Source organism: Rhipicephalus microplus, chromosome 6, assembly GCF_043290135.1.
Source record: "Rhipicephalus microplus isolate Deutch F79 chromosome 6, USDA_Rmic, whole genome shotgun sequence".
NCBI classification, from domain to species: domain Eukaryota; kingdom Metazoa; phylum Arthropoda; class Arachnida; order Ixodida; family Ixodidae; genus Rhipicephalus; species Rhipicephalus microplus.
Window position 1 is genome coordinate 131,322,093 of NC_134705.1, and position 13,901 is coordinate 131,335,993.

General features: G+C 44.1%; 1 protein-coding gene across 1 annotated transcript in view; it reads left to right on the forward strand.

Annotated features, from left to right (window-relative positions):
- Positions 1–13,901, forward strand: part of LOC119167367 (uncharacterized) — a 40,722-nt gene that overhangs the window by 14,152 nt on the left and 12,669 nt on the right. The window contains exons 2-3 of the mRNA XM_037418840.2: positions 5,191–5,320; positions 10,127–10,272. Of these exons, the coding sequence (XP_037274737.2) occupies positions 5,191–5,320; positions 10,127–10,272 (276 nt within the window). The remainder of the gene's footprint in view (positions 1–5,190; positions 5,321–10,126; positions 10,273–13,901) is intronic.

Consider the following 13,901-nt stretch of genomic DNA (forward strand, 5'->3'; position numbering starts at 1 on the left):
AGCATGAAGAAGACATTTCAAAGATATGCTAGGTTGTTTGATTTCGCAATCTGTTACTAATGAAGTATTTTGATTTTGCTTTACCGTGAAACGTTCACCTATGAGATGCCAAGCTTACCTCTGTTCTGCATTTTAACTCTCGTTCCGCTGTTCCCAAAAGTGGTAGTATCACGTGTCTTCTCAACCAATTTTCTTTCGAGTTCGACGTAATCATGATGTCTGAAACTTGGTTGCAAAGTAGCTATGACGTCGTTAGACTTGATTGTTACACTTCATTTTACATAAACCATCAACATAGGCGAGGGGGTGGCGTCAATCTCTATACCAACAATATTTGCCATTACAAATTGATGCCAGAATTTACAATAATAAACTTTGACTGTGAGATAGTAGCTATCCAGGACGAGAAAAATGTCTTCTCAGTATTATATCGCACTGCAAGAGGAAGTACTGAAGCTTGTATTATTTGTCTTGGTAAACTTTTAGAATTCTGCTCATTTTGATAATGTTCAACTTGTTTGGGGAGGCCACTTCAAGATAAATATTTTAGACGATAATAAACGTGTGCATGACTTGAACACTCCGTTACTTTCATCTGGGTTTGCCAATCTGATCAATACAGCAACAAGCGTTACTTAGTCAACTTCGTCAGCCCTCGACCTATTTGTTATGAATATAAAAACGTCTGTGCATTTCGTGGGCAGAATTTCTAATGATATTAGTGACCACTGTCCAGTATTTATAATGTACCCACTGGAGAATAGCATCCAACCAAACACTGAATTAGTTTCTTACCAACATATTCCTAGTGAAGCACTGGATTTATTTTTTTCTCACAGGGAGTGCGCACAAATAAGATTCTGTACTTGAAAAAACAAACAAAAATAAACCATATAACCAGTTCCTAGAAGCTGTTGTGTACATCAACAATGCACATTTTCCTTTCAAACAAGTTAGGCAGTCAAAAAAAAGATAAAAAAACATGGAATATGAGTCAGCAGATTAAAATGATAAAAAATAATAACCGTCTTCATCATGCGTACCTACATTCCAGATCGAAAATTAAACTCAAGGAATTCATAGCTGAAAGAAATAGACTGAGTAAAGTACTAAGACAAGCGAAGATACAATACTACCATCGCGTGCTTTATGCAATTAACCGGAAGCGGCCGGATGCAGTTTGGAAAGTAATAAATGGAGTGTTAGACAATCAAAATAAAAGTATTGTACCCAAATGGATAACTTATAGAAATTGTGGATTCAGCGGCAAAGCACTGACAGACCACTTTAATGCTCATTTGGTAAATGCAGGCATTACGCACACTGGTGACCTGCAAGTTACGTACTTAAAATATAACTGTTTCGGAAACTATATTTAAGGAGCCAACAGACGAACACGAGGTATCCTCAATAAAGAAAAATTTGAATAATAGCAGGGCATTATATATAGATAACTCACAAATTAGGCCAATCAAATACATTTTAGATCGCTTGCCATTTATTCGAGCTTTGGTCCACATATTTAATTTAGAAATGGCATTAGCGATTTTTTCAGATGGCATGAAACGAGCAAGAGCATCTGTGTTATTCCAACATGACGTTATATATAACGCTTCCAATCACAGACCAATACGTATCTTACCTCTTTTTTTCTAAAGTGCTACAAAAAGGTATTGCCGCACGCCTGACCAAGTTTATAGACAAACATAACGTAGTAACAAACTCTCAGTTCGGCTTCAGGAAAGGTAGATCAACTGCGGCAGCCCTTTTATCTCTGAAATGGAGTATTGTTTTAAGTATAGACAATGGGAAATTCGCCCTCAGACTTATTAGTGATTTTAGCAAGGCATTACATTGCCTCAACCATGACATTCTTACACATAAGTTATCAATGTTCGGAGAACACGGACAACGATTTGTTTTGATTAAATCATATCTTGCGGAAAAAACTCATCGTGTATGTAATGATAACGTCGTATCTTCTTTTTTAACCTTAAAGAGGGAGTATCACAAGGAAGTGTTTTTGGCCCTCTTTTATTTAACTTATATATTAATGACTTAGTGAATATCGACCCCGCAGTTGATTTTTTATATATGCGGATGATAGTACTGTACTATTCAATAGGAAAGATGTGAATTATCTAATTATCAGATATAAGGCATTGATAAACAAACTATAAGATTGGTCTCTTTCAAATGTGATCAAGATTAACCCCAAAAAAACAAAAGCGATTCTTTTTAGAGCCAGAAAAAAACCTTTTCAGTTGGTGCATTCAGTCAGTTACTTAGGTAAAAATATAGAATTGGTTATATACATAAAATACTTGAGGTCATGTTTTCATGCCACTGAGCGGGGGTGCTCATTTTAATAATCTTGGAAACAAGTTTTCTGCAGTAACCGGTGTACTATCTCGATGTAGAGATTTCACACCGACAGAAGCCAAACTACGAATTTATCATCCATTATTCACCTCGTAGTTTAAATACTGCAGTTTCGTATGGGCGACCGTAGTGCGAAATAACATTGATGAAATAATTACATTACAAAAGGCAATTTTGCAGCACATTGCAAATATTGAACCCTGGGCCACCACATAAAAGTTATCACAAAAACACGAAATTGTTCGCGTGGACCGGTACTACGAATACCATGTTTTACAGATATTTTGTTTTGCAAAGAAGGAATACAGTGATTTTCTTATATTCTTAGAGACCTTGAAACACCACGATGTGCCTGTGCACTTAAGAAACACTAAACCTTGCTTTGTACCCGTTTTAGCACTGAATTTAAGCTACAATCTCTCGAACACACTTTACCGAATATTCTAAATACTTATGTTCACGTTGCTAAATTATCTCGTAAGGAATTGAAGATGTATTTTATTAACATGTAAGAATGTATACGGCATATTCATGTATAACAATATATCAACTGATCATATTTTGTTTGAGTGCTATGTTTTTTATTGCGAATATGTATGCCATCAAATGTTCACCATTCTCTAATCATGCATTTGAGTGTTATTTCTTTTGTAATAAAATGTTTGCTCTCGCGCTGTCATGTACAGTGTCAATTTTTGTGAAAAGGAACACGGGAACGCGTGGCTTGCGCACTCTGGTGGCAGCTGGCAGCGCGTTCAAGCGGAAACGAGAGCAACCGCAGTCTCTTTTCACGTCATTTCACGGCGAGCAAAACAATTCGTTACTGATATGAAACCATGCAGCAGCAATATTGCGACCCCCTCCCCTTCGAGGCGATTACCGGTTTTCGCGTAATCGCCCTAAAGTGGGAGGGGTTGCAATCTTGCCATTCTATATGCTCAGCGAATAGTTGTTTCGCTGGTCACGAGATGACGCGACATGAGAGTGTGGTTGATCTCGTTCCCACTTCAACGCGCTGCTAGCGGCCGCCGGAGCGCGAAGGCCACGCGTTCCCGTGCTTTTTTTTTTTAATTGACACTGTACAACGCCTCCCGGGCGCAGTCAAGCTGCCGACAGCAGCTTTTAGCCCTGGACATGGGCCCTGGAGGATGTTTATAGTTTGTACTAGAAGAAACAATAAATAAAGTTGTTCGAATGTGTCCTTTTATTCTCCATGCAAGATTTAAAAAAAGTCGTATCGTGATGTGACTTTATGAATTTAACCACTGTCACCAAGGCAAAAAATTGGCCCCGTATCTGCATGTAATCTGCGAATGTCATCGAAAGACGATAGTCTTGCATGGGGAGAGATTGAACAAGACATTAATTTGATGTTCTGCGCAAGAAAATCGGTGAATGGTATTCTGGAGGCGTTGCGTTAGAGTGCCTCGAGCGTGCAGTGGAGGCGAACGAGCGCATGAAGTCACTTCACACATCGGACGTAAGCGCCATCTGGCAGTTGTCTTAGAAAACAAAGCACGTGGCTCTGATACGGGTGTGCGCGCTCATCTAAGGGGTGACAACGTGTGGAACGCAAGGCGACGGGTAGGTGCCATCCCCGTTTCGTTTTAGCAAAGCGTTGGAAACACTCGTCTTTCCGTGCAAGTGTTGCATGGTCAGCGCAGCGTGATAAGCGCTACGGTCCTTAAAATTACTTATGTATGCCTTTTCTAGTTAGAGACGCACATGTAGAATATATACGTGTTATTATGGTGCCCCAGAAACACACAAATATCGCTTTTTAATTGACAATTGCACAAGCATGAACACTCAACCTTGAGCAACATAGGTGGGCGCTGCGGATGGGGTCGGTCATTTCAAGTATCCGATGCCGTTAAGAGTGGACAAACATACGAATGTGCAGACAGACAGCCAGAAAGACAGACAAAAATTTTTGCGTCGAAGGTCCCCAAGAAAGACTAACGTTTTTATTAATGCGGATGCTAGCGACGTTTACCTTAAACTTATCTTACTATACACGTAGGTTGTGATGCCTAGGGTAGTGACATTTGCTAACTGCTGTTAATAACCGCGACGGTTTGAACAGTTACTACCCTCGCAGTTCTCACCTGCACTCAGAAGCAGGGTAGAAACGCGCATTACAACCTTTTTTAAGATTGTGGTATACTATATAGTTGTAAAGCCTCCTCCATAGCGTGCGGTATGATGCAAGTAATGGTAATAATCTACTCATTCACTGTCATTCTACGCAGTACTATTTCACAGTTATGAATTGGGCATTCGAAAGTGGTGAAAAACTTTATTCTTTAAGTATCACCTTCCAGGCGCATAAAACAAATACAAAAGTGACGTCAATTTGTATTGCAATGTAGCCCCGCCGTGGTGGTCTAGTGGCTAAGGTACTCGGCTGCTGACCCGCAGGTCGCGGGTTCGATTCCCGGCTGCGGCGGCTGCATTTCCGATGGAGGCGGAAATGTTGTAGGCCCGTGTACTCAGATTTGGGTGCACGTTAAAGAACCCCAGGTGGTCGAAATTTCCGGAGCCCTCCACTACGGCGTCTCTCATAATCATATGGTGGTTTTGGGACGTTAAACCCCACAAATCAATCAATGTATTGCAATGTACAATAGCCCAATGTAACCAAGGAGCCTCAAAAGAATAGTGTTGAGCGCTTAGCAAGGAATTTCGACAGGTAGATGTGTAAAGTGGCTCTACAAGTGCCAACAACTCCGTTATTGCCTTTCGAATCAGTAGCAGTGTTAACTGACGTAGCAAATTGAAAGTAATCAACCTCTTGCATTGCTGCAGGAACCTGCCATGCCCAGCTGAAACCTGAGTGCAAGATTGAACAACTTCGGGAATGCGGCTCGGACTACGTACCTTTTGTGACACGAAGCTACCTGCATGAGGCGAAGGATAAATTCGATGATGCTTGCAAGTAAGAGTGATAGACTGTGTTCTATTCACCATATGCCTCACCTGTTCTCAACAGCCCGCTGCCTTTATTAATCTAGGAGGCTCTGGATTGTGGTCTTTGTTATTAACTTCTTGTTATGGAACTCCTTGTCCCGCGTAGCTGTGCATGGCTACATTCTCACGAATGGCTTCCGTAGAAAAAAGAAATGACAGGATATACCTTATGAATTCACTTGAAACGTCTCGGAAGTGAAATAAACTTTCTTTCCTTCTTCCTTTCTTTCGTTCTTTCTTTCTTTCTTTCTTTCTTTATTATGCACGCTTAGCCATGTGGATCCGACGTGAAGATATGCTTATTGACGACGGCGCTTCAAAGCGGTTTCGTGCGGCCATGGTGCATTCAACCGTCCCCTGCTTTATCGAATGATATATAGATTACAGAATGAGGGATCATTCTTCGCCAGTGCCGCAGCCAGGTGGCGGTACACCAGCACGTGCCCCCCCCCCCCCCCCCTGCCAAAGCCAAAGTTTTTTTGTTTTTTTTTCTCGGCATACTGAGTTAAAAATGACCATTTCAAGGAAGACGCTCTCCACGAAAAAAAATTCTGTCTACCCAAACCAATGCTTCCAAGTGATTTTTCATGATCTGATCTCGAATATTTCAACAGAATTCCAGGTTGCCTAAGACAAGGGCTTGTCAATTTTCTTACAAATACAGGTAAAAATGATTTAGAGTGCTTGGTACTCCACTATGGGTGACAAGCAACCCATCTCAGATATAGGCTTGTCCAAGTGTGTTTAGAAAAAGTGATTACCGATTAAGAATGCTTGGTACTCCTATATTTGGGAGCAGAGAATTACAGCAATTGTACACAAGGGCCATTGGCTTGATCATACTGTACCATTGAAAGGACTAGATTATACCATTCTGATACTCCGTGCACAACCACAGAACCTCTATAGATATTTTAATTGCCGAGTCAGCTTTCTGCACAACAGCTTTAAGAAAAAATGAATGCGTGTATACGTATTCAGTGATGCAAATGCACCTTAGAAGAGATCGCAACCACTACAACCAAGAAAACCTCTACGTCTCTTTTTTTCTGGGTTTGTAAATCCACAAGTCTGCTTGCTGGGTATAAAAAGGCTTGGGAAAGTTCAGTATTGCCATATCCAAAGGTAGGGTCCAACTTTACGGCAATGCTATGTCGCCTTCTTGTTAAACAACCGTTGCTTCATCAAGGCGAAAGCCTTAGATACATTATTATTCGCCGAAGTTGACCATCGGTGGGGACGGCGTCCTGCGGAAGCGGGCGGACGCCACACATGTCATCCAAAAAAGTAATCACGTGGCAGCGTGGTAATATGACGTCACAGAGTGTCAAGTTTTGCGTTATCATGTTGGAATCGTTACGACGTTGTTACGACGTCACAAAATATGGCATTTCATGATGACGCAATCAAGTAACGTCGTCGCTTGCCCAAAAGAAGGCTTATCACAGGTGTAGTGCACAGGAAAATGAGGTGCATTACCTGCATTTCCCCAAATCCTGCATGTGAACTGCGTTAAGTTGATGAAGTTTTCGACAATTGGCAGAAAGGAAAGGATACAACGAAAAAGATAAGGATAGCTTTCGTCTTCGTCTTAACCGAGCGTAGAACACCTAGTTTAGAAAAAATTTATGTACAGCATGTACAGAACACAAAGGCTTCATTCCATTCCAGTAACAGGGCATATACACCTCGGCGCATCTATATTTCACGACTAACATCACTACGTTACAGTGAAGACATTTGCTCTAATGTACATGACAATGTTGGCATATATGAGCACAAGAACTCAATGCGATATCATGATACAATGGTATAACGATACAATAGATGCAATGAAACACGATATGTAAAAAATGAAATCATATAAAACAGCTCAACGGGCACTGCTTAGCACCAAGTCGGTCGAAAAATGAGTTGTATCCTTTCGTGTTCCACCTTGACGAAAGTGCACGACCAATGCCGCAAAAACTCTTGCTCCCCGAGGAAGAAAAGCTCCTCGGAAAGAAACGCGAGGATCTCTTGTCTCATTCTCTCCAGTATCGGCCACAAAGCACGCCAGCGGCAATTGGCAGCTACGGCCTCACATCGGTTTCTCCAAAGGCTGAACAGCCCCGCAACTATTAACAGAGCGTAGAAGTGGCTATGCGGAAATCGGCCGTTGGACACAAACGTTCGCACACCCTGTCCCCGAAAACCAGCATTACCCGCACGCCACAAAAGGCGGGAAACCACACATTCAAACGTCGCATGTCGATTGGTCTCTACCATGACGCAGTTAGGGCAAGTGGGAGTGCGAACCACCTGCCATCGCTGCAACCAATCTCGCGTGGGAAGCAAGCCCCAGCCCAACCGGCAGACAAAGTCTCTGAGATGCCCTGGTAACACTGTGGCAGTTATTGGTTTCCAAGCGCGGTTCATTACAGATTGACGATGCTGGGGCACCAAGGGCCGTAGAAGGGTGGCCATTGTGTCCACCACTTTAGAATCAGCCACCTCTATCTCTGGGCACGTAGCTTCCAAACGTCGGTGAAATGCCAGAAGGGCTCGATACAAAGATGGTAATTCAGTTGATTGGGGACCTTTGTTTATTTGGCTATCCGGCAAGAAGACACGTAGTGATGGCCCCAGATGGTAGCGAGCCAGTGTCTGAGCGGGCATGCCATCATTGCTTAGTATTCGCAATAGAGTGCGGAGGCACAATGTAGAAGCCGTGACGGAAACGTCGGGGAATACAAAACCGCCTTGATCTCGCGGTTGAGCTAACGGTGGACGCGATAACTATTCTGTGCCACCAGACAAAAAAAAAATGAACTGATGCAGCTTTCCACTTTGCTGCAGACGTGGAGCCGTGGTTTTATAGAATGGCAAAGGTACCAAAATTTTCCTAGGTACACCATTTGAGTTAAGTATCGGCGTTCCAAGAGGGGGAATTCGAAGTGCCTGGCTGCTTTGATATCATTTAGAAGAGTTTGTACAACGGATGACCAGATGCTATCCTGTATACCAAATGCAGTGAAAGTAACGCCGAGTATTGACATCTCAGGAGACCACTGTATGGCGACGTGATGTTCATACGAAAGCTGTGGTTGCCAATGAAAAAATACTGGCTTTTAGAAAAGTTTAACCTTGCACCGGAGATAATACCGAAATCATGGAATGTATCAAGAGCATGCTGCAGCGACTGTTCATTATGTACATATAGAGTAATATCATCTGCATATGCAGTGACCTTTACTTGAGTGTTACCGGGTAGAGGTAAGCCACGAATCTGCGAATGATGTTCAACGGCCCTTAAAAAGGGTTCTAATGCAAGGATAATTAACACTGGGGAGAGGGACCTTTGACGGACTCCACGCGTGACTCTAAATGCGTGACTCTCACGGGAATCTAAGTAAAGGGTACTTTCTGAATTAGTGTACATCGCGTGGATGAGGTCAATGAACTTATCCGGGAATCCGTATGCATGTAAAACATTTAGTATGTAGCCATGTTCTATGAAATCAAAAGCTTTCTCTTGATCTAATGAAAGCAACAGTCCTTGCGCACATCGGCTAGTGGTGTATTGAATGATGTAACGCGTTAACCACGTATGGGTGTGTATTTCTCGGCCCGGAACAGAACAGACCTGGTGGGGAGCAATTAATGTTGGAAGAAATGGACTGATTCGGCGCACCAAAATGCTGGCCAAGAGCTTGTAATCTACATTGAGCAAGGTAATGGGGCGCCAATCTTCTGGTCGCGTGGACATTGGGTCTTTCTTGGGAACTAGTGTTATACGGCCTTTGTGGAAATACGTTGGAAGTGCAATATCTTGGAAACACTTGCGAATGACGCGTGACATAGTGTGACCAATGATAGGCCAGAACTGTACATAAAACTCTGCAGGGAGTCCGTCAGGCCCTGGGGCCGATCCCTTTTTCATTGGGTCTAATGCACCTTTGATTTCGTCATCGGAAGGCGGTGATAGGAAGACATCAATTGACATGTTGGAATCATGAGCCTAGCCGAAGATAATGCCGCAGATACCCGAAATAATGCTGCCGATGGAGCCAAGCAGTGTGGATTCCATCACCAATAGTGGCCTTGTACTCTGTGCTGGTTAACAAATTTTGTTTTGTTATTGCTGACCATTTTTGCTGTCTTGTACTTTTATTTACGGGTGGTTAAATGTCGATGTTCTTACGTCGTCGTGGCCTTTTATTTTGTTTGTTCTAGTTTACAGCCAACTTTGTTGTAGTTCACAAATGTTTCGGTTTCTTCTCGTGTCATTGGCATTCTTGCTTTGCCTCTTTTAAGAGGTTGTGGCCTTCTATTTTGTTCTCATTGAGAGCATTTTGTTTTGTTATAGGTAGCTTTTTGCTCTGCCATATGCTTTCATTGTGGATGGTTAAAGATGAGTGTCTTTACGGCGTTGTCGCGTTTTATTTTTTAAACCTATATGTGGACTACGTATGCTCTGTGGGCGACACTGAGCACAGATATCTCACACCTTCGCTTCGACTAGATAATTCAGCGAGGTGATCCTCAACGACAACGGCCGGAAATTGTGCGACCTATACGGTGCTTCGCCCCTAAAGGCAACAGCACTGATATTCATGTGTTATTACGTTAAGGATGCATGCATACCACCAGCAAAGTACGCGTCACATCGACGAGCTGAGGCGATTTGCCTAATATTTTGCCGTAGTCTACAACGCACAAACTACGACATCGTAAAGATGACTGACCGAGGAATTGAATTATTCAGTTATCGCTACCGTACTGTGTCGCTCAGGCTCGATGCCAAGCAGATTGCTTGCACGCTCAAGTTCATCGAAGAGTGCCTCGAGGGACTGCCCCGGGTCTCTGCCCAGCTGGCCATTAAGGCTATGGAGGAGAGCTACGAGGCCACCTGCACCGAAGGAACCGACCAGAACAAACGTGAGTGTCTTTTCGCGAAGTGTAGCAAACATTTTGGCACAGCAAATGCAACGCTGAGGAAACACTGTACTACGTTTACATTCGCGGGGCCTTGCGTGTGTAAGTACGACAATAGAAGTTACATGAGAGCACTTTGACTGGGGTGAGTTCGTACATAATCGGATAGGCATCAGCACAATTTAGACAAAGACAAATGGAGACGCACAGGGCACAAACGAGCGCTGACTTACAACTGAGTTTATTTGGACTTGAACAAGCCTTTTTATGCGTCAAAACCTGCCAGTATTGCTTATACACAGAAGAGCATATTACGTCAGTGCTCGCCTGTGTTCTGTGTGTCTCCATTTGTCTTAGTCTAAATGGCGCTGAAGCCTATATGCAATTACATGAAAGGGCGTCTTCTAAGCTGAATATATATATATATATATATATATATATATATATATATATATATATATATATATATATATATATATATATATATATATATATATATATATATATATATATATATATATATATGTATATATATATTTTATATATATATATATATACATATATATATATATATATATACATATATATATATATATATATATATATATATATATATATATATATATATATATATATATATATATATATATATATATATATATATATATATTGTGAGCGCGACAAGCGAATGACTCTTTATTCTCTTTGTAATCATCATCACCTGTACATCTTCTTCATCTAAGAATATCATCACCGGCGTGATTGAGCTCGAGCCTGGCCGAATAAACCGGTTCTTCACAAGTGGTGGACTGTGCTTTTCGTTCCCTCAAGTCCTCTCGCCCGTTCTCGCTGGAGCTCCGCTCGGGTCGTCACGTACAACCCCCTGCCATGGCGGCCCAAGAAAACCCTGGCCCATCCAACGTCGCCGTCCTACTGCAGCCACCGCCCCCCGCTCCGCCCAATAACACTCGCCTGCGTGATCCACCTGTGTTTTCCGGTCTCCGAGGCGATGATGTCGAAGACTGAATCAAGAACTACGACCTTGTCAGCGATTTGAACAGGTGGGACAATCCACACAAGTTGCGCAGCGTCCCATTTTACTTGTCCGATGTTGCTAAAGCTTGGTTCTGGAACCACCACCCGGATCTTGCCGACTGGGACACTTTCGAGCAGCAAATTCGTCAGGTATTTGGTGCCCCTGCAGTTCGCACTGAGGCAGCAAAGAAGAAACTCGCTCAACGCACGCAGCTTCCGGGTGAATCTTAGACCTCTTATATTGAGGATGTCCTTGCACTGTGCAAGCGCGTTAACACCGGCATGTCTCAAAACGACCAAATACGCCACATTATTAAAGGCATTAACACCGTCGCCTTTAACGCCCTCGCCACGCAAAATCCTGCCACCACCCAGGACGTGATAACCATCTGTCAGCGACTTGACGAGCTTCAGTCTCTTCGCCATTGCTACGATGCCACCGACGTTCCTTTGCCTGCACCCCTCGCCTTGCGTGCGCTTATTCGCGACATCGTTCGTGAAGAGCTGCACGGGCGCTGCTCTTCCTGTGCTGCGGAAGTTACTTCACCTCCTGAAAAAGATAGCTTGCGAGACCTGATTAAGCAAGAGATCGCATCCGCATCGCGTGCGACGTGTTCCAACAGTCCCTGCGTGCGCCAGACGCGCACGTACGCCGAAGTTGCCGCGCTCTCTGCCGCACCCACCGTTTCTGTGCCTACAACAGCAGACCATACGCCTGTGGCTTCGTTATCACCGCCAGTGTGTGCACCACCTTACTACGCACCTCAGCGCCCACCTCGGCCAACCTGTTACTACTGCGGCTATCGAGGACATATCGCTCGGTTTTGTCGAAGGCACCAACAAGACGAGCAACGCGGCTACGCTCCCGAAGAACATCGAAGCTTCCGTCCGACCATGAACTACTTACGGCCACCCCCCCCCCCCCCCCCGATCGTCCTATTACCGTTCACTGTCACCTACTTACCATACGGATATGCCTGGGAATGCCCGTACGTCTCGCCGCAGGTCGCCTTCGCCAGGTCGCCGTTCAGTGTCGCCTCTACGGCCCGCCTCCCATTCCACGAACGCCCACGCGGAAAACTCCCCGATGCAGTTTTAGGAGGGGAAACTGCATCCCTTGGACAGCTAACAATTCCTCCAGAGCGGCCATCGAATTTGATAGTAGTGTTTGTAGAAGGTGTACGTGTTGAGGCTCTTGTAGACACTGGCGCTGCCGTTTCGATTATTCGTGCTGATTTTTGTTCCCGCCTTCAAAAAGTCACCACACCTTATGGCGGCCCACCTCTACGTGCGGTGACCAACGCTCTCATTCGTCCACTTGCACAGTGTACCGTTCGTGTCTGCATAGAAGGCATTCGTCATCACATTGTTTTCGCGGTATTTCGTGAGTGCACCCACGCTCTTATTCTTGGGTGGGATTTCTTGTCTTCTGCGTCCGCTTTCATATCATGTGATCAGCGCCTCCTGCATCTAAACGCCACTGACTCTTCTCCGCTTGAACAAGATGGACGCATCCGCCTTGTCACCAAGTCAGATTATGTACTTCGGCCATACATCGAAGAAATTATAAGTGTTAATTGCACCGACATTGTGGATGGCGACGTACTAATTCTCCCTTACGGTCATACCCTACGTAGGGGCATTGTGATCACACCGGGGCTTATTCGCTTCTTCGATGGGTGTACGTACCTAACCGCCACAAATCAAACGCCCGAGTGTGTACTGCTCCCCTGTGGCTCAACAGTATCTTGCGCGGTCGACAGTGAGCCTGTTGCGATTGTTACTCTTCCGAACAACAACCACAACAATGTTCCGAAGTTGCAATCATTGCCATTCAATGCCTCTGCCACACCTGTGTCGGCGACAATAAGCAATGACTTAACACCTGATCAAATTGAAGATTTGCTCGCCCTGTTAAATAGACACCGTTCTCTATTTGACGTGAACTCGCCCGCCCTCAGCATGACTACCACCGCTACTCACAGCATCCAGACTGACGGCTCTCGTATTGTACATCGGCGTCCATATCGCGTGTCTCAGGCAGAACGCAAGATCTTCGAGGAAAACGTCTCAGACATGCTACGACGCAACATCATACGTCCTTCCTCGAGTCCCTAGTCATCCCCAGTTGTTCTCGTTCAAAAGAAAGATGGGACAGTGCGTTTCTGCGTCGATTACCGTGCGCTAAACAAAATAACGCACAAGGATGTTTATCTCCTCCCTCGGATCGACGATGCACTGGATTCATTACAGGGCGGAGAGTATTTTTCCAGCCTCGACCTTAGGTCAGGCTACTGGCAGATACCAATGTCGGAGTCTGATAAAGAGAAGACCGCCTTTTCAACGCCAGATGGGTTGTACGAGTTCAATGTGATGCCTTTTGGACTCTGTAATGCGCCCGCCACCTTCGAACTCATGATAGACGGCGTATTGCGTGGTTTGAAATGGAAAACATGTCTGTGCTATCTCGATGACATAGTAGTGTTTTCATCCACGTTCTCGCAGCATCTACAACGTCTTGACGAAGTCCTCACATGCCTTGTAAAAGCCGGTCTACAGCTTAACACCAAGAAATGTACCTTTGCTAGCAAGACAAT